Source organism: Oncorhynchus mykiss, chromosome 3 (assembly GCF_013265735.2).
Source record: "Oncorhynchus mykiss isolate Arlee chromosome 3, USDA_OmykA_1.1, whole genome shotgun sequence".
Lineage (NCBI taxonomy): Eukaryota > Metazoa > Chordata > Actinopteri > Salmoniformes > Salmonidae > Oncorhynchus > Oncorhynchus mykiss.
Window position 1 is genome coordinate 25074053 of NC_048567.1, and position 27224 is coordinate 25101276.

The 27224-nt window shown below is 44.4% G+C and overlaps 1 protein-coding gene across 4 annotated transcripts; it reads left to right on the forward strand.

Annotated features, from left to right (window-relative positions):
• The first annotated feature begins 2286 nt into the window (after nucleotides 1-2286).
• LOC110515267 (ral guanine nucleotide dissociation stimulator-like 2) lies at nucleotides 2287-27166 on the forward strand. 4 transcript variants are annotated; one of them, XM_036973048.1, is made up of 21 exons: nucleotides 2287-2550; nucleotides 3695-3810; nucleotides 3988-4157; nucleotides 11512-11559; nucleotides 11681-11764; nucleotides 11956-12119; nucleotides 12297-12353; nucleotides 12440-12633; nucleotides 12945-13048; nucleotides 13708-13923; nucleotides 14647-14750; nucleotides 20530-20614; nucleotides 21394-21453; nucleotides 21779-21865; nucleotides 22010-22042; nucleotides 22344-22465; nucleotides 22596-22685; nucleotides 23794-23887; nucleotides 24213-24437; nucleotides 24656-24770; nucleotides 24866-27166. In XM_036973048.1, exons 2-21 carry the CDS (start codon nucleotides 3717-3719, stop codon nucleotides 25036-25038), a joined length of 2319 nt encoding a protein of 772 aa, XP_036828943.1. In that variant the 5' UTR covers nucleotides 2287-2550; nucleotides 3695-3716; the 3' UTR covers nucleotides 25039-27166. The 4 variants fall into 4 exon arrangements, with proteins under 4 accessions (XP_036828943.1, XP_036828944.1, XP_036828945.1 ...); XM_036973049.1 differs by lacking the exon at nucleotides 11512-11559; XM_036973050.1 differs by lacking the exon at nucleotides 3695-3810 and having other exon boundaries at nucleotides 2288-2550.
• Nucleotides 27167-27224: the final 58 nt, after the last annotated feature.

Below are 27224 nucleotides of genomic sequence, written 5' to 3' on the forward strand. Positions count from 1 at the left end.
TTAGCATTTGGATGAGGGTCGCTTTGAATAATGGCAAAACGGAATTATGCTTCTAGCAGTCTCACAGCAAGATTCACTATTTACCAAGAAAGGATAGTGAGCCCATTAGCCCAACTTTAGTATCATCACAGAAGACAAAAATGACCCCTAGTCATGTTAATACGGGGCTTGTGCAGGGGTCATAAGGTTGACAACTTGACGCCTTTCATGTACTCTCCCTTTTGGAATAAAGATGCCTCTCACACACACAGCCGGGGCTTTGTGAGCAGTTCTGTCATGAGACAGAGCGGAGGGGAAGCAGACAGTCATGAGCTTCTGATAAAAACTAGGCAAAACTCAATGTGGCTAGTGTCCATAGAAGGGTTTAATTAAGAATATTAGAGTAAACTTTCAGAGATAGAAGGAAACAAGCACCATTAATAGGATATTGTGCTACTACATCCAGGGGTGTCATGGACAATGTTCCCTCTAATTGAGCACTGAGCCAATTTCAGGTCTGCTGAGCGCAAACTTTAACATTGTTAAAATGTACTATGAACCCTGAGGCTGTACCCGCTTTAAGTTACAGTTTTAACTGTGGCCAAGTAGGCTACTGTGGCTATTTGATTATAATGTAGGCCTACCAGTGTGGCCTACTATCAAAAATAATGAATAAAAAGCATTGCATAATATATTAACATGGAAATAACTGTTTAATCATTCAGTCCACAGTAGCAGCCAATGTGTGTTGTTCATTGTAGGCCTACATTCCATGAGACTTTTAGAGTACGGGCTGAGTCATGTGTTTCAATGCAATATAATCCTACTCCGATGCATTCGGCCTACAACAAAATCTCTTGCATGATTTGATTTGTTTCGGTATGTTGCATTTAAAGTGGATAATATTGCGTTGATTCAATCACCATTGCCCCAGTAAAGGGAAACAGTAATAGTGTTAACTAACAGTGAAAACTCTAGAAAGTTGAGTAAAGTTCAATCTCATGCTTCTCTCCATGGGATGATATTTCTTCTGCCTGCGTGGCAGTCTCAGGGATGCTTCGAGCCTGCACACAAGCAGCTTAGAGGGAACTTTGGTCATGAACCCATTATTACATAGGGGGGTTGTTCCCCCCTCTGTGAGTTGGAGAATTTTTACATGTTTCAAACACCTGAAACATTTTTTCCTGCAATCTAGAGCCATAATAATTATGACTATGTTAAAAATATATTTTTCTGCATAGGTTATCTAAGCATACCTCTTTATCTGTTCAATTGTTATTTTAATGAACATTGATTCTTCAATACCTTTTATACCTTAGGAGGTTAGTACAACTACCACACTGGTATATAGTATCATAGCCCTAAATATGCTTCTCTGCATCTCCACTAAAATCTGGGTAAAAGATTGAACGGAATTTGAGTCATTAGTAATTGCTTTCTTTTCTAAAGTCTAGCAGCTAAGATAGTTAGACTTGATTAATAGCCTGAAATGGCTTGGTAGCTACCCATGCATACCCCACAAGACATGTCACCAGAGGTCTCTTCAAAGTCCCCAAATCCAGAACAGACTATGGGAGGCGCACAGTAATACAAAGAGCCATGACTACATGGAACTCTATTCCACATGAAGTAACTCATGTAAGCAGTAAAATTGATTTTAAAAACAGATAGAAATACGCCTTATGGAACAGAGGGGACTGTGAAGAAACACAAACACTGGCACAGACACAGACACACATACACATGATAAGATACGCACTCTACACATGGATGTTGAATTGTAAATATGTGATAGCATATGATAGCCTGAGAGAACACACTAAATGTATTCGGTAAAGTGTTAGGAAATAAAATATCTGTTTGGTCTTCTTGCTGTCAATTTGCAGTCTAGACTTTATTTTGAATTGTGTCCCGGCTCCCTGAACATCCGCTCAAAAAAAATAGTCCCGCGGCTGAATCTAGTTGTTGATACCCTTATTTGTACCCTTATGGCCCCTGTGGGCATGACATCCTGTAATGCCTTCCAGCAGTGTCGGGTCAATTTCCTTTTGGAAATGTTTCCCCATACTGTCAGCATTGGAGAAAAAAAATGTGGCAGATAGCCTATTTCCATAGAGAACTATTGGTTTTGTTCTTGTTCCCATAGATGACTTGACATGTTTAATATTGTACACCACACACAGTCCACATGGACTATATTTCCGAGATGACCACTTTTCCCCCCTCTCTCAGCCAGCGAAACAAGTGTAGGCTATGTTGTTAAACGCGCTGAGCACAAGTCTACAGGAACTGCGCCGTCAGAGCACAGAGAGAGAGAGAGAGAAGTGACGGAGTGTGCTGCACACGAATGTGCTCAGTGCTGCTATCAGCCGATAGAAGCTTGACAGGCGACCAGAGGGGGACACAGATACTGATAGAGGGGGAGAGAGACTCTCTTCCGACGTCGGTGCTGGAACGGATGAGCGCGACATTCGTCCACTAACCGGTTACCGTATATTCCACGGCGGCAGACACTACAGATATCCAATGCTGGCGGAATTTAGCTGACCATAGTTGGACACGCAACATTCAGTAAGTTCGTTCATACGATACAGCCATGAATGACACTTTGTATTTTCATAATCTCTTTAGTTGCAGGGCCCTCATAGCATTGAATATCATATGGCCTTCTATAAATAGGCCTAAACCTTATGTATTTGTGTTACTAAAGAAACAAATGCTTTACTCGCAAACTTTATCATCATATTCCGTTTAATCCCAATAGTGTCTTGTTTCCTATGAATTAAGGTGAACACAATTTGGTTGAGAAATCAATACAGCAGCACCCATCGGTTGGTTGAATTGAAAGGGAACGTGTCCAATTGGGGTGTGACCATCTGTAGCCTAGTTACAGTGTGGACTCACTCATGCAGTCCAACATGTCATGTTTACCTTCCTCAAAAAGGCAGCAATGTCACGAATGGAAGTTATTCAGACCTTTGGATAACCGTTGGTTGGTTCTGATGACAAACTAACAGTCAGTATATAGACACATTTTACAGATATGTTTTCCTATTACCAATATATATTTTTTAACAACGCTAGGCCTAATTATATGCATTCCCTCAAGACTGAAATACACTTAAAAGTTTAGTACCATGTTTCCAAAGATGATGTGATTGAGTTGATTGGTGTCCCATATAAGCCTATTGTATAACAGTGCATGTAGGGTAGAAAAGTGTGTTTCATTTCACAGACAAAAAACGATATATAACAGGTAGCCCAAAACAAATCAAATCAAATTGTATTTGTCACAAGCGCCGAATACAACAGGTAGACCTTACAGTGAAATACTTACTTACAGGCCCTTAACCAACAATGCAGTTTTAAGAAAAATACCAACAAAAAAATAAATAAAGTAACAAATAATTAAAGAGCAGCAGTAAAATAAAATAACAATGAAAAGATGAAACATAAAATGTTTGTTATACCTATTTAAACACTTTTAGCATCATAACTGAAGTAATGACATTAGCCATACAAGAACAGCAAGTCTTGTGACATATCCACATGCTGTACATTCCTATACAGTAGCCTACACCACACTTGCTTGGCAAAAAATGTCCTGACACAGTTTCATTCATGTGAATCAGCAATGCATCATCGCATGAATATCTGCCATCTCTAAATATATATATAGTGGTACATGTCAACATCCTCATCCACTGTGTAACAGTGGTTTCTAGATTTCCATCATCATGGCAATCCACATCAGAGAGAAGGGAAAAGGAAGGAAGAGCTGGCATTCAAATTCAGTGCTGGAGCAGGGCACAGTGAAATGTAAATCATCATGTAAGCAAATCAACTGCTACCACCAAAGCTTTGGTACACAATTATTTTTATTGTAGGGTATATATACTATTGTGCTTCTTTTTTTTATGCCTTTCAGAGTTGGTTAAAGTCCATGAACAATGACATTTTCTGAGTTGAAAATTGAAATTGTGCCTATTGTTTATTTTGTGTCTCTAGCTGTTGGTGCCATGATCCCTCGTAGTATGCGAACAGGTGGGATGGCCATGCCAGGGGTGGAGTCAAGGGATGTACCCCTCATTGGCTACCGGCCTTTAGCGCCTGACGATGTTCCCCTCAGCAGCCAATCAGGGCAAGTGACTGACTGTACTGGACTGGACTCTTCTGAGGTTGGAAGTGATTTTATATTTGATTAACTTAACTAGGAACATGTACTGTAAGTAACTCATTCACAGCAATTAAAATGCAGTAGTAGTTTCATTGTGATGAGAGACATCAAGGTGCAGTTGCACTTTAATACCTGTAAGATTATGGGGGGGGCACTGTTTCTTGTTCTCTCATATAAGCATACTTTCTCCAGTGGTCTCATATTAAAAAGGTTCACCAGATATGGTGAATCCAATAAATGGCTGATTTGATACAGAAGCACATCTGTGTCATATAATTTAAAGATGCACTGTGCAGAAATCGCTCTGCCATTTCCTTGTTGTTAAAATTCTAATAGTTTGCTTATTTTCAGTTTATGTGACAAAACAAGCAAGTATAGTGTACAGCAGGGTTTCCCAAACTCGGTCCTGTATTTTGTAATATAATTCACTATTTATTTATTTCCAGTTGAAACAGAAAGGGTTGTGTTAGTTGTTTTGAAAGTGTGTAAACCTGGACAGGTTGACAGCACGCAGGTTTTTCTCACAATGTATAACCTTTGTTAATGTTCCATTGGCCGAGACAGAGGCTGTAAAGGTTTTATCAGACTAGTTGTGGCAGTCAATTTCTGGGTTATTCTACTCTAGTCACACAGCCTTGTTGTTCTGTCACTGATGTCTGGGTTTTACTCCTTTTCAACCCTAAAGTACACAGATAATTGTTTCCATTGTAAGTTCTCGCCTCTTTTTAGGAAAGAATGTGTTTGTGAGATATTATACTACTTCATTTTTAACACTTAGGCCTATGTCATTTCATCACTTTGATTTTACAAATCATTATATTCACCCAATAATTGCAGACCTTATCAGGTCAATTTAAGATGAAAGCGTGATTGCCATTTAGTTGATTGTCTCTTAATTACATATCAATTAACTCCATCATTTCCCATTGACTAACTCTCATACACTTGCTACTTGGCTTTAGTGCGTAGTGCACACGATGCTCGTCTCATTGGCTTTGACTTCACTTAGCATGCAGTCTCAAGAAACTCCCCGGGGCTATAAAAAGAAGACACCAGCTGCAGTGGTAACTTCCCTCTTGTTCTGTTTGTGTCACATGACATGACCACTGTACCAAGTGTCTCGTGTTAAATAATCTATGGGTGGCCACCAGCCGGTGGGTCTATGTGTTGTGTGTTGTACACCTGCCACACCCCCATCTCCACTCAGATATCATAGGCCGGGTTTCAGAGGACATTCCAAGTGGAATTGAATCAAGCCACTTGTTCACTCTTTAATGAGGGAAACTTAGATGCATGTGAATGGATTTAGACAATGGGGTCAGACCTCACAATGACAATCCATCCCCCCTGCAGGCAATGAAACGTTTGCACACAGGGAAGCATGTTCTTTAGGTCAGGTTTCATAGATATGAGCTACATTTGTTTTGCAGGTATAGCTTGGTGGAATAATTTCAGTAGTATTTCAGCTTATCTTAAAATGGGGCCTATGGTTTGTCACATAGTTCTGTGGTGACCCATATAGTCTACTGAATATTCATTCTGAACAAAAAAAAACCTAAATGTCTTGCCGATATGACCCTGATAGTTAAAACAACCTTATGAACCAAAGATTTAAAAGAGATTTCAGATAAGACTTTGATATAAGGACATAGAGCAGCTCTAGCATACCACCAGGGCTCACTTTAAAGAGTAGAGAGGGTACCATGGGATGCACAGATGAAAGCGTGAGAAGAAGAGCGGGGAAAGATGGGAGGACGGGGTGGGAGCCTGAGAGGGAGAGCAAGGGAGCTGCAAAAAAACAAACAATAGGCATCTTTAAATAAAACTTCAGAGGATATATTTACGAACCCCAATTGTATTGCTGTGTAAAGTAGTCAACAATATTTGTGTCAGCGGTGGGATTACGTTTTCACATGACAATAGCCTCCCATTTGCTCAGGCACCCATTTGCTCATACTGTATAACAACCATACATACTTATTTAAAAAGACAAAGCCCAAAATGTCTGATGTTGACAAACGAGTGACGGAGGTAGAACTTGAGACTGTGTAAAGACAGGGGGTGAAGATGGTGAGATTGTGAGGCTCTTTCCCGCCCTGCACCAATGCCTATCATACGTAGTGGTCAGAGGAGGCCGGGTTGTGAGGGAAAGAGAAAGAGAAACAATAGCAGCTCGTCACGACAGCACGTCCTGCTTCCTGTGTTTGTCTCCGCTCATTATGTACTTCCTCTATGGAGAGAAAATATGGAAATATAGAGACAGGGAGCATGTTGAATCATGAGAGAGGTTCCACATACAGAGTATAAACATTGAGTTAAAACTAGCAACGATGTGAAAAAGTGGGCGATCAAAAGAAAACATTGGACAAAATCTGTAAACATGAGCAGACAAAATGGGAGATTTGAATGATCCAGTATTTGAGGGGAGTCAAGCAAATTTCCTTATCAAGATGTTTCTCATGGAATGAACCTCAGCCACTTACTTCCATAATTATTATCATCTGCTACCTGGGCCAGCTTTTCCTTACAGCGGAGCAGCCAAGTCCTTGTATTGATTGTTGGGGAAAATGCACTCGAACAGATTCAAAGATTTTGCGCATTTGGTAGAACAGAAACACTGTAGGGGTTGTCACATGCCACAGTATTAGACATCCTCATTGGTGCCTCTGTTCCATTGCCACTCACAGACTGAGATGTGGTGATTGTGGTTGGTTGAGGTTGATGTGGATGGTCCCAAGTAAGTGGTTATACTGTAGCTAACTGTACCAGGAAGAGTTGTGGGTAAACTTAACCTTAGACCTACTGCTTGAGACAAAAACACAATACCATGGAAAAGGAGGCCTCTACAGTAGACCTATGTTAAAAATGTAAACAAGTTGTATTTAGACTCACTTTTACAACTGCAGTGCCTTAGAAACAGCGACTGTGCTGTTAGCCTAGTTCATAACACCCTGATTAGTTGAATGCACAGTGCTACTTTAGGCCTACAGTACAAAGGCTTCTCTGTTTTTCGTGACCTGTTGTAGGCTAGCATTAATGACAACACACAAATAATCATCTCCAAAAGTCCTGTGTTCTATGTTCTTTCTGTGTACATTGAGCTGAAATCCTCTTCAACTGGTTTGCAGTCCATGTATTTACACAACCTTCCTTCTGTCTGTTGCATAGAGTCATATGTGTGCAGAGAGTGTGTTTATAGGTGCTGGTAAACAGAGCTACAAAGGCTAACAAAGGCTAGTAGTCTATGCTAGCTAGAGTTCAAATGACAGTTTATTTGTCACATGCAGCGAATACCAGTGGTGTAAAGTACTTCAGTAAAAATACTTTTAAGTACTACTTATGTAGTTTTTTGGGGGTATCTGTATTTTACTTGACTATTTATATTTTTGATTACTTTTACTTTTACTTCACCACGTTCCTTAAGAACATATTGTCCTTTTTTACTCCATACATTTTCCTTGACACCCAAAAGTACTCGTTACATTTTGAATGCTTAGCAGGTCAAGGAAATAGTCCAATTCACGCACTTATCAACCGAACATCCCTGGTCATCCCTATTGCCTCTGATCTGGCGGAGTCACCAAACACACATACTTTGTTTGTAAATGATGTCTGAATGTTGGAGTGTGCCCATGGCTTTCCGTAAATTAAAGAAACAAGAAAATGCTGCCGTCTGGTTTGCTTAATATAAGGAATATTAAATGATGTATTCGTTTACTTTTGATACTTAAGTATATTTTAAACCAAATACTTTTAGGCTTTTCCTCAAGTCAAATTTTACTGGGTGACTTTTACTTTTACTTGAGTCATTTTCTATTAAGGTATCTTTACTTTTACTCAAGTATGACAGTTGAGTACTTTTCCCACCACTGTCGAATACAACCGGTGCAGACCTTACTGTGAAATGCTTACTTACAAGCCCTTAACCAACAATACAGTTCAAGAAATAGAGTTAAGAAAATATTTACTAAATAAACAAAAGTATTTTTTTAAATAAAAAGTAACACAGTAAAATAACAATAACGAGGCTATATACAGGGGGTGCCTGTACCGATTCAATGTGCGGGGGTACAGGTTAGTCGAGGTAATTTGTACATGTAGGTAGGGGTAAAGTGACTATGCATAGATAATAAACAGTGAGTAGCAGCAGTGTAAAAACAAAGGTGGGGGTGTCAATGTAAATAGTCTGGGTGGCCATTTGATTCATTGTTCAGCAGTCTGATGGCTTGGGGGTAGAAGCTGTTAAGGAGCCTTTTGGACCGAGACTTGGTGAACTGGTACCGCTTGCCGTGTGGTAGCAGAGAGAACAGTCTATGAATAGGGTGACTGGAGTCTTTGATCATTTCTTTGGGCCTTCCTCTGACACCCCCTAGTATATCGGTCCTGGATGGCAGGAAGCTTGGCCCCGGTGATGTACTCGGCCGTACGCACTACCCTCTGTAGCGCCTTATGGTTGGATGCCGTGCAGTTGCCATACCAGGCAGGGATGCAATCGGTCAGGATGCTCTTGATGGTGCAGCTGTAGAACTTTTTGAGGATCTGGTGACCCATGCCAAAACCTTTCAGTCTCGTGAGGGGGAAAAGGTGCTGTTGTGCCTTCTTCATGACTGTCTTGGTGTGTTTGGACCATGATAGTTTGTTGGTGTGGACACCAAGGAACTTGAAACTCTCGACCCGCTCCACTACAGCCCCGTCGATGTTAATGGGGGCCTGTTCAGCCCTCCTTTTCCTGTAGTCCACGATCGGCTCCTTTATCTTGCTCACATTGAGGGAGATGTGGTTGTTCTGGCACCACACTGCCAGGTCTCTGACCTCCTCCCTGGTTAACATGCTAACATTTGCTTATGCTAACAGCCAGACCTAGCTTCTACTAGTGCTAACAGGCAGTAACCTGAACCAGTCTATCATTGTGAGGCTGTGAAAGTCTCCACCTGTGTGTCAACATGTGCTCACCCCCTAGTGTCGTTAGCCCGTTGTGTAAACAGGGCGTATTTTCTGCTTTATTCATTGACTTGGAACATTTATGAACTGTCATTAGCATATGTCACATATTAACAGGTCAGAGCAGCTTACCGATCACAGCACCTGTACACAGCCCATCTGTAAATAGCCCACCCAACTACCTCATCCCCATATTGTTTTGTTTTTTTGCTCTTTTGCACCCCAGTATCTCTACTTGCACATCATCATCTGCACATGTATTACTCCAGTGTTAATGCTAAATTGTAATTATTTCGCCACTATGGCCAATTTATTGCCTTATTACCTCTCTAATGTTACTACATTTGCACACACTGTATATATATTTTTCTATTGTGTTATTGACTGTACGTCTGTTTATCCCATGTGTAACTCTGTGTTGTTGTTTTTTCACACTGCTTTGCTTTATCTTGGCCAGGTCGCAGTTGTAAATGAGAACTTGTTCTCAACTGGCCTAACTGGTTAAATAAAGGTGAAATAAATCAAAATGTAAAAAAGTGTCAGAGGATGTAATGATCCTCAGAGCAGGTTTGTTGAAATGTTGATGATGAAGGATGAGTTTAGTCAATTAGGTCTGCCTCTAAATGTACTCTATTCATTGTAGGAAGAGAGGTAGTCAAACAGGTTTAGTTACAGATGTAGGTCATTCACACAGGGAAAGAGAGTGGGAGAGAAGGAAGGAGGGATTGAAAGAGAGAAAGTATTGTTCAGCCAATCGCTGCAGGCCATCTCATTATGTGTAGGCTATGTGAGTCCCCTGTGTGTTCAACAGTTGAGTCTAATATTATATCATCCCTCTCCTGTGTGTGTATGTATTATATGTGTGTCTCTGTCTGTCTGTCTGTCTGTCTGTCCGTCCGTCTGTCCGTCTGTCCGTCTGTCCGTCTGTCTGTCTGTGCCTGAGTGAGGGAGTGAGTGAGTGAGGGAGTGAGTGAGTGTATACGTTTGTATACGTCTATCTCTGTGTGTGTTATGGGTGTGTCCATGTGACGCAGGCACACAGAGAGGTTGGCCCTACCTAATGACGGCTCCAGGTGTGTTTGTGTGTTAAGTCCGAGAGCCAGACTAACTGAAAGACAAAAGACAAACAATCCCTCGGCCATTGAAAAACGACGGTCAAGGAGGAAATAGGAAACTAAAAACGCAGATGAAAGAAAGTGGACAAGATGGTGTTTGTAGCTTTCTTCTGAAGTTCTCAAAGAAGCTAAAGGCTTGTAGCCTGTCTGGACTTGTCGAGACAAAGGTAACTTGTGTTTTTTTTGGGTCAATGTCAATGAGATACAGATAGGGGGGAAAGAGAATGCGCAACAGAAACATGCTGCAGTAGGTGGAGCAACATGTTCTGAACCTTTGTCATGATAATAGAGGGACTATGGATTTGTATTTTATTTTTATTGAACTTTTATTTAACTAGGCAAGCCAGTTGTGAACAAATTCTTATTTACAATGACGGCCTATTCTGGCCAAACCCTAACCCGGACGACGCTGGGCCAATTTTCCACCGCCCTATGGGACTCCCAATCACGGCCGGTTGTGATACAGCCTAGAATCGAACCAGAGTCTGTAGTTACACCTCTAGCACTGAGATGCAATGCCTTAGACCACTGCACCACTCGGGAGACCAAAAATAAGATACTTGCACTTTGAATGACCTGCTTTGAGCTTAATGCATTTGCACGCATATGTTGACCTGGATATTGCTCATCGTCCTATTGTGGTTGGATCTCAACTGAAGGGGGAAGTTAATGCAAAAGGAGGCAGTGCAATGCCCTAAAAAGCTTTTAAACGCGTTGACGTTGTTATGGTTTACATGTTGAAGGATTCACACATGACCAGTCTGACTTTTGTTTGTGAAACTGGATTGTTGATGTCAGACTAGTGATGCGTGCATTTTTTCAGCCTGGAAAATCCCATTTTCATGGGCGTAAATGGCAGGGGGAGTGTAAACTGGTATATCCATTAATATATTACCCCTCAGGTACGTTAGGATGTTCTGCTGTTTTACTCGTAGTAGGCCTATTTCATGGAATGGTTCGGTGAATCTGTGAGCAGGTCATTTCAGCACAGTATCACAGCTGTTTTGCAAGAATTCAGATGGCAAGTGTATTTGATGTAATGTTATAATTTCTGTTGAAACGATGCATTGTTTGTGTTCCAGAACATATGAAAGATGTTGTGATCCATCGGTTTAGTTGCGTTTACAACTTTACTGTGTATTGTTTTGTTTTAAGACCTACTCTACTTCACTTACGACCTAATCAGATTCTGGTAATATTTCACCCAATAACATAATATGCTTCATGGGCACAACCTGAGGTTCTGGTTCTGGTCATGTGACAGTACTTCTATTTATTGTATGTTATTGTATTCCACAGGGGGAGACTTCCCCCATGAAGACAACTTGGTACTGTCCTCTGGACTTGGTAGGTCAATGCAACTTGAGATATGCATGAATAACTAGATTTTGGTGACAGTGGGAGGTTTGTGCTAGAGTACGAGTTATGCACGTATTTTACTGAATCATACTCTTTCTCTCTTCCTCAGTCTACTGTGTTGGAGGAGGAAGAGGACGGAGTGATATACAATGTAGTGGTGAAGCAACAGCGTAGCGCCCCCACCAGTGCAACAGTGAGAATACATACCATAATACACTGCACAGAAATTACAGTATAATTGCACCTTACATCCTTACACGTTATCTTTGTCTGATTTGTGAAATTGTTATAAATCTCTCTATTTCTTGCTCTATGTCTCCCCCTCTCTCGCTCGCTCGCCCGCTCGCTCGCTCCCTCCCTCCCTCCCTCCCTCCCTCCCTCCAGTCCAGCTCTCGTTCACAGTGTGTGAAGGCGGGAACAGAGGAGAAGCTGGTTCAGCACCTCCTCCACTCCTTCGCCATGGGAGACTCCTCCTTCATCACCATCTTCCTCGCCACCTATCGCTCCTTTACCTCAACCAAGAGAGTGCTGGATATCCTTATGGACAGGTGGGGAAGACAGAAGCAATGCATTGCACACCGGTTGTATGTAGTGTTACAAAATGTTTTGAAGTGCTGTAGAAAGACCAAGGGAAAGAAAGGAGACGTTGTGATGCCTCTGCGTTGCCCTGAAGAAACCATCTTTTGTCTATCTATTTTTTTCTTTTTTCTTCCCTCTTTCTCCAGATTGCAACATCCACCAGGAGAAAGTACAAAGAGTCAGATTAGGCAACCCTTCAACAGGTGAGTCTAATACTATATGTGTGTGTGTGTGTGTGCACTTCATGCATTTGTATAGATTTTCTCCCGTTCATCTCTCCCTCTCCCAGAGCGGTGTGTATGGTGTTCAGTATGTGGTTGTCGGAGTATCCTGAGGACTTCCGCATTCTGGGAGAGCCCGGTCTCCTGCTCCACCTGGCCCCCCTGCTGCCCTCCGACCCCTCTGGGACAGAGATCAGGGGTCGCCTCCTCAGACTGGCACAGGAGCTCAGTGAACAGGCCCTACTGCCTGACTCTAGTTCAGGTCACTATACACTCTGGGTTTATGACAGTCAACCTGAGGTTTTATGAGGATTTTGTGGGTGGCATAACCGTAGATATATATATGGGCAGAACTCTCCTCCAAATTGTTTCCAGTAGTTTTCTGTGATGATCTTCAGTGTTCTATTCCCACTGTCTGCTGTCTACCATCCAAATCTGGTGGAACCTGCTTCTGTAACAACCACCCTGATGTGTCTTTCCACTGCCAACCCGACTGAATAAGCCTTTCATTTGTATCAGTTAATATAGACCTACATTCATTGGGATTAGTATTGAATCATCTCTGCCGTTTAGATAGGACCACCCCCAGCCCTGCTGACCCCACTAAGTTTGATCCCACCAATATCCTGGGCTTCCCCGCTGGGCTGATTGCTGAGCAGCTCACCAAGATAGAAACGGTGGGTTTAACCTCTGAACCCTACAGTATCATTACTCCTCCTAACCTTGTATAGATCATGGGACCATGCACTTAGCTACAGTCTTAATTGTGTTCCTCTTTTTCAATTGTTACGTCTCTCTGACCCTTTCCTACTCATACTGGACATGTTTGCCACTTGCAGTCTCTCTGGCTATGCCTTGCTCTCTCTCTCTCTCTCTCTCTCTGTCTGACTGTCTCTCTGTGTCTTTCTTTTTTTTCTCTCTCTCTCTCTCTCTCTCTCTCTCTCTCTGTCTGACTGTCTCTCTGTGTCTATCTTTCTCTCTCTCTCTCTCTCTCTCTCTCTCTCTCTCTCTGTCTGACTGTCTCTCTGTGTCTATCTTTCTTTTTTTCTCTCTCTCTCTCTCTCTCTCTGTCTGACTGTCTCTCTTTGTGTGTCTCTCTCTCTGTCTCTCTTTCTTTGTCTTTTTCTGTCTCTGTCTCTCTTTCTTTGTCTCTCTCTCTCTGTCTGACTGTCTTGGTGTCTCTCTCTCAGTGCCTCTCTTTCTCGCTCTCTCAATCTTTACTCACTCTCTCCCTCTTTTCCCTCAATCATGGTCCCTCACTCACTCACTCACTCACTCACTCACTCACTCACTCACTCACTCACTCCTTACCTCTTCCCCCACTCTCTCCTAACAGGAACTGTTTGTGCGTTTGGTCCCGTACCACTGCCTGGGCTCCCTGTGGTCTCAGAGGGACAAGAAAGGCCGCGAGGGTGTATGTTGGTCCGTCCGGGCCACTGTACGCCAGTTCAACCGGCTGGCCAATGCCGTGATGGCTTCGTGCCTGTGGCCCACGCAGCTCCGCAGCCAGCAGAGAGCCTGCCTTCTGGAGAAATGGATCAGTGTGGCAGAGGTCAGCTGGTCATCATTACAATAGAATAACTTTATTGTCCACACACACCCGTTGAGTTTGGAAACAGCATTCCTCTGGAGGAATTTCAAGGTTAAATACCTCGCTCAAGGACACAACAGCAATAGGTTTGGGATTTTGAGTTGAAGTAAGAGAGTGGGGAGCAGAATACTAAGCTGTCTTTCTCAAAACATTAACAAGACAACACTGTACTTGACTTTCCCCATAACACTTTCCTCTCTCTATAAAGGTGCTCACAGTAGATGTAGTACTGCCATCCTGTAACTTAGGAGAACAGTAGAAGCTTGCAGCAGGGCTGTTCCTGCTGACTCCACACACACAATCACATACACTTTCCTGCTTACTTGCTTACACGCTCCCCCCCCCCCCCCCCCACACACACACACACACCGTCCGCAGGTTGTTATGGACACATAAGCAAGCTGAGTCACGGCCAGACCTCTTTCTCCTTCACGACTAAAAGCCTAGCTAGCTCCTGTGTGTGTGAAGGAACTTGTTTGGAAACACACACAGTCTCACACACACTCTCAGCCTAGATATCATTTGTTGCCAAGACACTCACGTCACCTCATCAACAGGTTTTTATGGGAGAAGTCACTTTAGAAATGTACATAGTTGACCATGTCAGACAGCGATTGCCAACCAACCCCATTGATCCGGCGGCAGGTATTCTCAGACAATGCTGCACTGTGTGTGTTTCAACAGGAATGCAGAGCCAGGAAAAACTTTTCGTCTCTCTACGCCATCGTGTCTGCCCTGCAGAGTAACCCAGTACACAGACTGAGGAGGACGTGGCTAGAAACTGACAGGTTGGTGGAGGAAGCATTCCGATTGGTATAACAGAAAAACATACTTTAACAAATGTATATATATCCTTGTATGTTTGTTGGATAGAGAGCGATACACTCTTAGGAAAAAGTTTTCCAAAACGGTTCTGCGGCTGTCCCCATAGGAGAACCCTTTTTGTTTCCTGGTAGAACCCGTTCTACATGGAACCCAAAAGGGTTCTACCTGGAACCAAAAGGGGTCCTTCTATGCGGAAAGCTGAAGAACCCTTTTTAGTTCCTGTTACGGTGAGTGAATGAGGACCCAAAAGCGAACTAACTTAAACAGAGCTTCTTTAATAACCAAACATAGGTAGGCTCAGATAGACCGGCAGATTCCGACAGGACAGGACAAGGTTACAGCAAACATGACGATAGTCTGGCTCAGGCATGAAACACAACAAACAAGAATCCGACAAGGACAGGAACAAAAACAGAGAGAGATATAGGGGACTAATCAGAGGGAAAAGGGGAACAGGTGGGAGAAGGGGTGACGAGGTAGTCAAGAGGAGACAAGGAACAGCTGGGGGAAAGCGGGGGAGAAAAGGTAACCTAATACGACCAGCAGAGGGAGACAGGGTGAAAGGAAAGGACAGAAAGACACAACATGACAATACATGACAGTACCCCCCCACTCACCGAGCGCCTCCTGGCGCACTCGAGGAGGAAACCTGGCGGCGACGGAGGAAATCCTCGATCAGCGCACGGTCCAGCACGTCCCGAGAGGGAACCCAACTCCTCTCCTCAGGACCGTACCCCTCCCAATCAACGAGGTACTGGTGACCACGGCCCCGAGGACGCATGTCCAAAATCCTGCGGACCCTGTAGATGGGTGCGCCCTCGACAAGGATGGGGGGGGGGGGGGAAGACGAGCGGGGGCGCGAAGAACGGGCTTAATACAGGAGACATGGAAGACCGGGTGGACGCGACGAAGGTATCGCGGAAGAAGAAGTCGAACTGCGACAGGATTAATGACCCGAGAAATACGGAACGGACCAATGAACCGCGGGGTCAACTTGCGAGAAGGTTCTGAGTGGAGAGCCAAACTCTCTGACCGCGACAATATCTAGGACTCTTAGTTCTACGCTTATTAGCAGCCCTCACAGTCTGCGTCCTATAACGGCAAAGTGCAGACCTGACCCTCTTCCAGGTGCGCTCGCAACGTTGGACAAAAGCCTGAGCGGAGGGGACGCTGGACTCGGCGAACTGAGATGAGAACAGCGGAGGCTGGTACCCGAGGCTACTCTGAAAAGGAGATAGCCCGGTCGCAGACGAAGGAAGCGAGTTGTGGGCGTATTCTGCCCAGGGGAGCTGTTCTGACCAAGACGCAGGGTTGCGAAAAGAAAGACTGCGTAAGATGCGACCAATAGTCTGATTGGCCCGTTCTGCTTGACCGTTAGACTGGGGGTGAAAGCCGGAAGAGAGACTGACGGAAGCCCCAATCAAACGGCAAAACTCCCTCCAAAATTGAGACGTGAATTGCGGACCTCTGTCCGAAACGACGTCTGACGGAAGGCCATGAATTCTGAAAACATTCTCGATGATGATTTGTGCCGTCTCTTTAGCAGAAGGAAGCTTAGCAAGGGGAATGAAATGAGCCGCCTTAGAGAACCTATCGACAACCGTAAGAATAACAGTCTTCCCCGCTGACGAAGGCAGTCCGGTGACAAAATCTAAGGCGATGTGAGACCACGGTCGAGAGGGAATGGGAAGCGGCCTGAGACGGCCGGCAGGAGGGGAGTTACCGGACTTAGTCTGCGCGCAGACCGAACAAGCAGCCACGAAACGACGCGTGTCATGCTCCCGGGTGGGCCACCAAAAACGCTGGCGAATGGAAGCAAGCGTACCCCGAACGCCAGGGTGGCCGGCTAACTTGGCAGAGTGAGCCCACTGAAGAACGGCCAGACGAGTAGGAACGGGAACGAAAAGAAGGTTCCTAGGACAAGCGCGCGGCGACGGAGTGTGAGTGAGCGCTTGCTTTACCTGCCTCTCAATTCCCCAGACAGTCAACCCGACAACACGCCCCTCAGGGAGAATCCCCTCGGGGTCAGTGGAGGCTACTGAAGAACTGAAGAGACGAGATAAAGCATCAGGCTTGGTGTTCTTAGAGCCCGGACGATAAGAAATCACGAACTCGAAACGAGCGAAAAACAGCGCCCAACGCGCCTGACGCGCATTAAGTCGTTTGGCAGAACGGATGTACTCAAGGTTCCTATGGTCAGTCCAAACGACAAAAGGAACGGTCGCCCCCTCCAACCACTGTCGCCATTCGCCTAGGGCTAACCGGATGGCGAGCAGTTCGCGGTTTCCCACATCATAGTTACGTTCCGACGGCGACAGGCGATGAGAAAAATACGCGCATGGGTGGACCTTGTCGTCAGAGAGGGAGCGCTGAGAAAGAATGGCTCCCACGCCCACCTCTGACGCGTCAACCTCGACAACGAACTGTCTAGAGACGTCAGGTGTAACAAGGATAGGAGCGGATGTAAAACGATTCTTGAGGAGATCAAAAGCTCCCTGGGCGGAAACGGACCACTTAAAGCACGTCTTGACAGAAGTAAGGGCTGTGAGAGGAGCTGCCACCTGACCGAAATTACGGATGAAACGACGATAGAAGTTCGCGAAGCCGAGAAAGCGCTGCAGCTCGACGCGTGACTTAGGGGCGGGCCAATCAATGACAGCTTGGACCTTAGCGGGATCCATCTTAATGCCTTCAGCGGAAATAACAGAACCGAGAAATGTGACGGAGGAGGCATGAAAAGTGCACTTCTCAGCCTTCACAAAAAGACAATTCTCTAAAAGGCGCTGGAGGACACGTCGAACGTGCTGAAGATGAATCTGGAGTGACGGTGAAAAAATCAGGATATCGTCAAGGTAAACGAAAACAAAGATGTTCAGCATGTCTCTCAGGACATCATTGACTAATGCCTGAAAGACAGCTGGAGCGTTAGCGAGGCCGAAAGGAAGAACCCGGTATTCAAAGTGCCCTAACGGAGTGTTAAACGCCGTCTTCCACTCGTCCCCCTCCCTGATGCGCACGAGATGGTAAGCGTTACGAAGGTCCAACTTAGTGAAAAACCTGGCTCCCTGCAGGATCTCGAAGGCTGAAGACATAAGAGGAAGCGGATAACGATTCTTAACTGTTATGTCATTCAGCCCTCGATAATCTATGCAGGGGCGCCGAGACCCGTCCTTCTTCTTGACAAAAAAAAACCCCGCTCCGGCGGGAGAGGAGGAGGGGACTATGGTACCGGCGTCAAGAGCTACAGACAAATAATCCTCGAGAGCCTTACGTTCGGGAGCCGACAGAGAGTATAGTCTACCCCGGGGGGGAGTGGTTCCCGGAAGGAGATCAATACTACAATCATACGACCGGTGTGGAGGAAGAGAGGTGGCCCTGGACCGACTGAACACCGTGCGCAGATCGTGATATTCCTCCGGCACCCCTGTCAAATCACCAGGCTCCTCCTGTGAAGAAGAGACAGAGGAAACAGGAGGGATAGCAGACATTAAACATTTCACATGACAAGAGACGTTCCAGGAGAGGATAGAATTACTAGACCAATTAATGGAAGGATTATGACAAACTAGCCAGGGATGGCCCAAAACAACAGGTGTAAAAGGTGAACGAAAAATCAAAAAAGAAATGGTTTCGCTATGATTACCAGAAACAGTGAGGGTTAAAGGTAGCGTCTCACGCTGAATCCTGGGGAGAGGACTACCATCCAGGGCGAACAAGGCCGTGGACTCCCTTAACTGTCTGAGAGGAATGTCATGTTCCCGAGCCCAGGTCTCGTCCATAAAACAGCCCTCCGCCCCAGAGTCTATTAAGGCACTGCAGGAAGCTGACGAACCGGTCCAGCGTAGATGGACCGACAAGGTAGTGCAGGATCTTGAAGGAGAGACAGGAGTAGTAGCGCTCACCAGTAGCCCTCCGCTTACTGATGAGCTCTGGCTTTTACTGGACATGAAGTGACAAAATGACCAGCAGAACCGCAATAGAGACAGAGGCGGTTGGTGATTCTCCGTTCCCTCTCCTTAGTCGAGATGCGGATACCTCCCAGCTGCATAGGCTCAGCTCCCGAGCCGGCAGAGGAAGATGGTAGTGATGCGGAGAGGGGGGCAACGGAGAACGCGAGCTCCTTTCCACGAGCTCGGTGACGAAGATCAACCCGTCGCTCAATGCGAATAGCGAGTTCAATCAGGGAATCCACGCTGGAAGGGACCTCCCGGGAGAGAATCTCATCCTTTACCTCTGCGCGGAGACCCTCCAGAAAACGAGCGAGCAAAGCCGGCTCGTTCCAGCCACTGGAGGCAGCAAGAGTGCGAAACTCAATAGAGTAGTCTGTTATGGATCGATTACCTTGACATAGGGAAGACAGGGCCCTGGAAGCCTCCTCCCCAAAAACAGATCGATCAAAAACCCGTATCATCTCCTCCTTAAAGTCCTGATACTGGTTAGTACACTCAGCCCTTGCCTCCCAGATTGCCGTGCCCCACTCACGAGCCCGTCCAATAAGGAGAGATATGACGTAGGCGACACGAGCAGTGCTCCTGGAGTAAGTGTTGGGCTGGAGAGAAAACACAATATCACACTGGGTGAGGAACGAGCGGCATTCAGTGGGCTCCCCAGAGTAACACGGCGGGTTATTGATTCTGGGCTCCGGAGATTCGAAAGCCCTGGAAGTGGCCGGTGGATCGAGGCGGAGATGGTGAACCTGTTCTGTGAGGTTGGAGACTTGGGTGGCCAGGGTCTCAACGGCATGTCGAGCAGCAGACAATTCCTGCTCGTGTCTGCCTAGCATCGCTCCCTGGATCTCGACGGCTGAGTGGAGAGGATCCGAAGTCGCTGGGTCCATTCTTGGTCGGATTCTTCTGTTACGGTGAGTGAATGAGGACCCAAAAGCGAACTAACTTAAACAGAGCTTCTTTAATAACCAAACATAGGTAGGCTCAGATAGACCGGCAGATTCCGACAGGTCAGGACAAGGTTACAGCAAACATGACGATAGTCTGGCTCAGGCATGAAACACAACAAACAAGAATCCGACAAGGACAGGAACAAAAACAGAGAGAGATATAGGGGACTAATCAGAGGGAAAAGGGGAACAGGTGGGAGAAGGGGTGACGAGGTAGTCAAGAGGAGACAAGGAACAGCTGGGGGAAAGCGGGGGAGAAAAGGTAACCTAATACGACCAGCAGAGGGAGACAGGGTGAAAGGAAAGGACAGAAAGACACAACATGACAATACATGACAGTTCCAGGTAAAGGCGAGTGTGTTGAAATGGGCAGCCTGGTTTGAACTCATGCTACAGCAGAACATATGCACTGGAGGCAGTGGCCGAGACCACTTGACCACCCTAGGCCACACCAAAACGTAGTTCTATTGCAGATGTTTTCATGGTATTGTCATTTCCATAACATTGTCATTCTCGTAACACTATCATTGTCATGACTTTCTTCTTTTTTCTTTTCTACAACACAGCCATTTCAATAACTCAGGAATTTAGTCACATTGTCATTGATATAACACCATCCTTTCCCACAGTCAACCATATTTAACGTTCCAAAACACTACAGCAGTTGATCATCTCATCTTGTTATCATTTCCCCAATCGTAGCTAAATTAATCATGGCTAGCTGATTCGTTTGGATGTGGATTATAGTAAGACCCAGTAGACAGCAGAGAAATGTCAGTCCAGGCCCCTAATACCTTCTTTGGGTGCATGGCTCATTGTTGTTGTCATGTGACTCTGTCTGACAGGGAAGCAGTGAGGAGGTACGAGGAGCTGTCCAACATTTTCTCTGAGAAGGACAACTACTCCCAGAGCAGGGAGCTGCTGAAAGAGGTGAGTCACAGTGATTGAGAGTTACTGCACACACGTACTCACACACACACAACACGCACGTACTGTATGTACATACGCATGTACACACGCACACACAGAGACACAGACACACACACACACTGACGGACATCCCATAATACAAGCAATATGAGCTAAGGACAGGTCTCATGTGATCTGTCGTCACAGATCACACCAAATGTGTTTTACTCATCTCAAATCCATAGACGTTCAAGAGCGGTTGCACTACACAGATCCAGTGTAAGCATTACTCCGGGGCTAAAAATGACTTTGAATCATGAATCATGAATCATGCCTTATAACCCAGAGGAAGGCTTCATCTGGGGGTGTACAGCCTCTCAATGTCAACGTCCTGTCAATCTAAATTCACCCGTTTCTCAACATGTATTGCGTTTAGGATGGAATGTGAGTTTCTGACGGGGGTCTGGAAATCGGTAGGATTAGCAGCATTTTCATTCACTGTTTATACGTTGTGCATGCATCAGTACCTTTTACATTAGCTGCAATTTCACCAAGGCATCCACACAGGAATTCATCGAAACATGACGGAGCTTTCATTTGAAAGCTTCACTCCAGGCTTTGATGTTGGAAAAATATCACACTGCCTTCTGCTGTGCTTTGATAATTTACCAAGCAAGCTGCTTCCTTACCCTCTCAGTTTGTCTGGAATTGAGGGCCTACTACCCAGTTACTACACAGGGTTTAAATTCTACATTGTGTTCCAGATTGTCATGCTTAGATGTTTGTCTGTTTTTTTTCAGGAGGGGACTTCGAAGTTCGCCAACCTGGACGGCAAGATGAACAACAGGAGACAGATAGGAGTAAGTGCTCTTATAAGCGAGTTTGAAGTCACTCACAAAGCTCATTATCATTTTGCCTTGAAGGAAGAAGCATGGAACATACTTTCCAAGGGCATCAACTAACCCTTTGCTTATGTAACGTAATGCAATGCTGGTATTTCTTCAATAGAGGAATCGTTGATGGTTAAGTAAGGACAACTTGATGTACAGCACATTCACCGGTCTTAACCCAAGGTTCTCCGTTGAGCATGCATTGAGTAGGCTTCATCTGTGTCTGGGAAGCCTGAAGCCCCATGCCTCTGTTTTTGCTTTTCATTATTCTCCACCCTTCCCCTCTCTCACACAGTACAGTGCCCAGGGCACAGTACCCTACCTGGGGATCTTCCTCAAAGACCTCACCATGCTGGACACGGCCGTCAAAGACAGACTGGAGGTGAGTCCCTTCATATACAGTCATTTATCCCCCATCATGTGTCCAGCAACGGGAAGTTGGTCATAAGCTCCGGTGGTGAAGTTGTAGTTGGTTTACCAAAAAGTTGCATTGACAGTGACATAATATCCTGTTCCTCCATTTCAGAACGGCTACGTCAACTTTGATAAGAGGAGACGAGTAAGTGATGCGGTCAGGGCCTTTGCACTGCTGCTGTTTAGATTCCTCAGAACCCGCTGTCCACGTGTTGAATATTCCAGGATCCAGACCAATTTATTAGCCTCTGGCTCAACACAGCAGAGGGTCTTCATAAATTGCTTTTCTGTTGTGCCTCTCATTAAACGTGTGGCAGTGTACTGAATTCTGAAGCAGTGCGTTCATGCACATATTCATGTTTAACTGCTAGTGTTTCGACTGATAATGTGCCATTGGTACTGGAGAGTCATTTGATGTTCATAATGATTTGTTTTTCTCTTTGCAGGAGTTTGAGGTTTTAGCTCAGATCCGACTACTGCAGTCCTCCTGTAAAAACTGTGTTTTCCTCACCGACGAGGCATTCCTACAGTGGTACCAAAGTGTACCCTCGTTAAATGAAGAAGAAAGGTAAGCCGTGATTCTCTTTTGGTTTTTATTCATTTTTACAATCAAACCATTCCCGTTTGTACAAACATGTTATTTCAAACGGAACACTACAACTATGATGATCGCTAATCACATGACATGATGTCTGCAGTTACAGACTGTCCAATGAAATTGAGGTGCCGTGCGAACCGAGCTCTGGTCGTACCCTGAACCCTACAGTCATCATCACACGGTGCCCAAAGTAATGTGGCCTATTATTACACTCTACACACAACATGGAAGTAGTATTCACTGCAGATACCTTTCACTATTTATAGTGAAATACATTGGTTATATGGGCTCAGTACTATTGTATAAGAATGGCCAGTCAGCATTTTCTGTGAACTATCCTACACTACATGACCCAAAAGTATGTGGACACCTGCACGTCAAACATCTCATTCCAAAATCACGGGCATTAATATGGAGTTGGTCCCGCCTTTGCTGCTATAATGTCATCCACTCTTCTGGGAAGGCTTTCCACTAGCTGTTGGAACATTGCTGCGGGGACATGCTTCCATTCAGCCACAAGTGCATTAGTAAGGTCGGGCACTGATGTTGGGCGATTAGGCCTGGCTCGCAGTTGGCGTTCTAATTCATCCCAAAGGTGTTCAATGGGGTTGAGGTCAGGGCTCTGTGCAGGCCAGTCAAGTTCTTCCACACCGATCTCGACAAACCATTTCTGTATGGACCTCGCTTTTTTCAGCACTAGGCAGTCCCGTTCTGTGACCTTTTGTAGCCTACCTCTTCGTGGCTGAGCCATTGTTGCTCCTAGATGTTTCCACTTCACAATAACAGTACTTACAGCTGTAGCAGGACAGAAATTTGGCGAACTGACTTGTTGTAAAGGTGACATCCTATGATGGTGCCACATTGAAAGTCACTAAGCTCTTCAGTAAGGTCATTCTACTGCCAATGTTTTTTGTCTATGGAGATTGCATGGCAGTGTGCTCGATTTCATACACATGTGAGCAACAGGTGTGGCTGAAATAGCCGAATCCACTAATTTGAAGGGGTGTCCACATATTTGACTGTCAAATTTGTAGTAACGTGGCCATAAGTAATCAGTTGTGGAAAATTGACTTGGGAGGGTCTGGGGGTAAGTCCTCTGTACTTTTTTCTATTAAATATATCCTCACACAGTGCAAGAGCTGGTAAATGAACATACAACATTGGAAAGAGCTGAAAGCCAAACTTGGACATTTACTATGTATTTCTCAGGGGTTGAGTAAAATGTTTTGTAGGTTGTTGTCAGGCAGATTACGGTGCATGATGAACATACATGATATGATTCTCTCACCTCCTTACAGCCTGAATTCCTCCAGGACCAGCCTTGTTGCTGACAGTGACGGTCTTTTTTACATCCCCTCCCCCGTCTGTCACTTTCTTTCCAAATTCACTAAGGTAAGAATAAGACCTAACATTTACATTTTACGTACTTTCCCAAAAATATATTTGCATTGCCAGCTAGGATTGCAGAGCATGTAATTACTATTCAGGTACAAATGTTGCTGTTTACTAGTAATCAAATATGATTGTTTTAAAACAAATGCATGTCGTGAAAACATACAGAAGAGCACTTTTCAAAGAGGAAAATCTTTGATCTTTTATAATTCTCTTCTGTGTCTTTTTATTTGCTTTGGCCTTCACGGAACAAACACTTTTTTTATCTTGTCATATCAATAAATATGTTTTTATTTTTTTATTTTCATCACTATTATTATTTCAGCATATGAAATCCCCCTCAGTTTCCTGTCTGGATGTTGACTCCTCCCATCCCACCAATGACCCCATCCCGTCTGCATTGACACCATCCACTCCCGTCAAATCACATCGTCGATCAGTCTCCTGTGGCAACAATCCCACCAATAACAACAAAGGGTCTGGGCCTGATATGCGGATCGTCAGGATACGGATGGATTTACAAGATGGGAATATGTACAGAAGCATACTGGTACTGAGCCGAGATAATGACACATTTTGAGATATTTGCCTTTTTTGGAATCAAATTATACACTGGACTGCACCCTGCACTCATGACTATTTACTTTAATCCACAAATATCTGTTAATGATAGTAATCCAAAATATTTCTTCAGGTTGTACACAGGATATTATAACCAGGAGTCAAGCTGTCTGGTATCATTGTCGTTCTTCCTCTCTGTTTCCTCAGGTGACAAACAATGACAAGACGCCCACTGTGATCAGTTCTGCCTTAGATAAACACAGTCAGGACCCCAAACAGGCATCCAGATATGAGCTCATCCAACTATTGCCCGAGGGAAAGGGTAAAGACATTTCTCAACCCGACCATGCAAAGTCACTTTAACAGTTCTCTGTTCATATTGATTGTAGTGATGACTTTTCTTGTTCTGCCCTGTAGAGTTGGTCATCCCTGCCACAGGAAACGTCTTCTATGCCATGACTTCCTCTAGTGTGGACTTCCTGCTGCGCAGACAAGGAGGCAACACCCATTTTCGCTCTCAACCAATCAGCACAGAAACCAGTGCCACCTTTCCTCGAATCAAAGCCAAGGGGCGGAGACTGTTTTTTTGACAACAACTCTTTCACAAATAGGCTACATCTGAGACATAATGTAGCTAGTTCTTCTCAAGGACAGGTGACGATAAGAATGCAGGCAGATATCTCAGTGAGATGTGGCCTTGTCTTTCCTAATCTTTTTCCGAAGTGGAAACACATTCTGACCGAGCTTGTTCAAGCAAAATGTATCCTGAAACCTGTCTGAACTTGTTTGATGACCGTGTTCTTACCTGGGACATTTCAATAAATATGCAGCCCGTTTGTGTATACCAGGGAGGCCATTAGTGTAGAAGGGTGCATGTCTCTGGTTGGCAATGCATACTACTGCAAATATACACCGAGAACAAGACTAATGCAAATCTTTAACTGATGGTGAATGGTGCTGTTTCTTAAGTCTCTCTGACCATTGGCATCTAATTTCCTATTTAACCAAATGGAATGGCCTTGTAACCAAGAGCAACTGAGGAATCCAAATCATCTTGCGTATTTGAGGAATGTGCCTCCTCAGGTTCCATCATAGAGATGAGTTGATAGTAGAGAACTTCATTAAATCAATGACCTCCTTGAATTGACCATGACATCAAAGTTTAAAATTTCTCCATAGAGAGTGGACATCTACTATGTATGACGACATATGTATGACGACATATTACGTATGCAAGGTGTTTCAAGAATATGAATGGTGGGGAGAGCACTGGGCTGACATTATGACACAATGCATCTGAATAAGTGACAGAGTCACTGAAACCTCTCATTATAGCAAAGCACAGGGGCTCATCAAAATGTTTTAACTATGTACTTTGTATGTATACATATGTTTTTTTTTAATGTGTTGACGATGTCATGATTGTGTTTACATTCACAAGGAGCAATCAACAAGTGTCAGAATGACATGTTATTCATTTTGATGTAACAGGAAATATATGAAATTGCCCCAAATTGCAACCATTTCAAATGGGCACAACACGTTACAAAGATAAACATGATCATTTCACTTGGGTTTTGTGCATACATATTGAATGATAGCTCCAGTAGTATCTTATGTAAAATACAACACATTTACAGATACAGCCTTGCCACTCCCATATAGAAGTCATATTTTGAGTATTAACCATTAGGCATAACATCAACCCACAAACTCTTAACCTAAACAATTCATGTGAAGACACTAATGAAAGTCCAGACTATGTTGTGCGTATTGAAAAGATGTCTACCATTGCACCTGAATACTAAACTTTTCAATACAGCATAAGCTAACCTTTATCAATGGTCTCTGAATGGGTTTAGTTGGTAGTTGCAATGGAAGTCTGTCTGAAATGTACTTCAACCAGTGCACCCAAAGTCAGTCCTCAAAGACCCATGCCAGGTTAGTGAGTTATTCTCACCAATCACTGAATGATGTTTTATTGATATCTTCTCTGACATTTGATAGAGATCTGACAGCTTTTAAGGTTTCATTATGCAATGTCTTTAGTCCAGGAACTGAATGTAGAGGGTTTTGCAGAAGGCTCTGCTTCTATCCAATGAGGATGAGACCAGTAGGAAGGAAAACCTGTATGCATAAGGGCACATGGGGAACAGATTGTGGAATGCCCTAACTGATGAACTCTTGTGAACTCTGGCCACACTACCCAGTGCTGTTGAAGTCTCTACTAAGGCTGAAGCATAGACACGGTAGTTCCAGGGAGAGGAGAGAGGATTCTGGGTAACGCAATTTGATGAAGTGTTAGCGCCAGGCTAAGCTACTGATTGTTTAGTGCCTTTCTCTCATTGGTGCTTGAGCCACTTAAAGTGTCCCAAATGGCACCCTATTCCCTAATAGAGTGTTACTTTTCACCAGAGCCCCATGGGCCCTGGTCAAAAGTAGTGCGCTTAATAGGGTGCCATTTGACATGAAGCCTCTGTGATGTATGCATTGGAATGTACAGTACATATGATGTACATTCACAGTGCTGTATATGCTGGCATGTTTATGCACTACATACGCCCTATTTGTTTTTGTGTGATACATTTCCTTTTTCTATGGATGCATTTTGATGTGACGGTAATATGAGGAATTTCTATGCAACTCCCCGGATGTGTGCCGTAATTCTGCCGTGTCTATTCTTACCAAATAAATGTACACAGATGTACATCTAAAAGATTCAGACTGTGGTTTAGTATCTAGCTTGTTGGTGGATGAGGAAGTTTAATGAAGAACA

What these genes read in the sequence shown, in the direction of transcription:
- LOC110515267 (XM_036973048.1), top strand. Translation starts at nt 3,717, where the DNA reads ATGGCAATCCACATCAGAGAGAAGGGAAAAGGAAGGAAGAGCTGGCAT. An exon ending in AATGGATCAGTGTGGCAGAG is followed by an intron (nt 13,924 to 14,646) that starts GTCAGCTGGTCA and finishes GTGTTTCAACAG; the next exon opens with GAATGCAGAGCCAGGAAAAA. An exon ending in CCGTCAAAGACAGACTGGAG is followed by an intron (nt 21,866 to 22,009) that starts GTGAGTCCCTTC and finishes CCTCCATTTCAG; the next exon opens with AACGGCTACGTCAACTTTGA.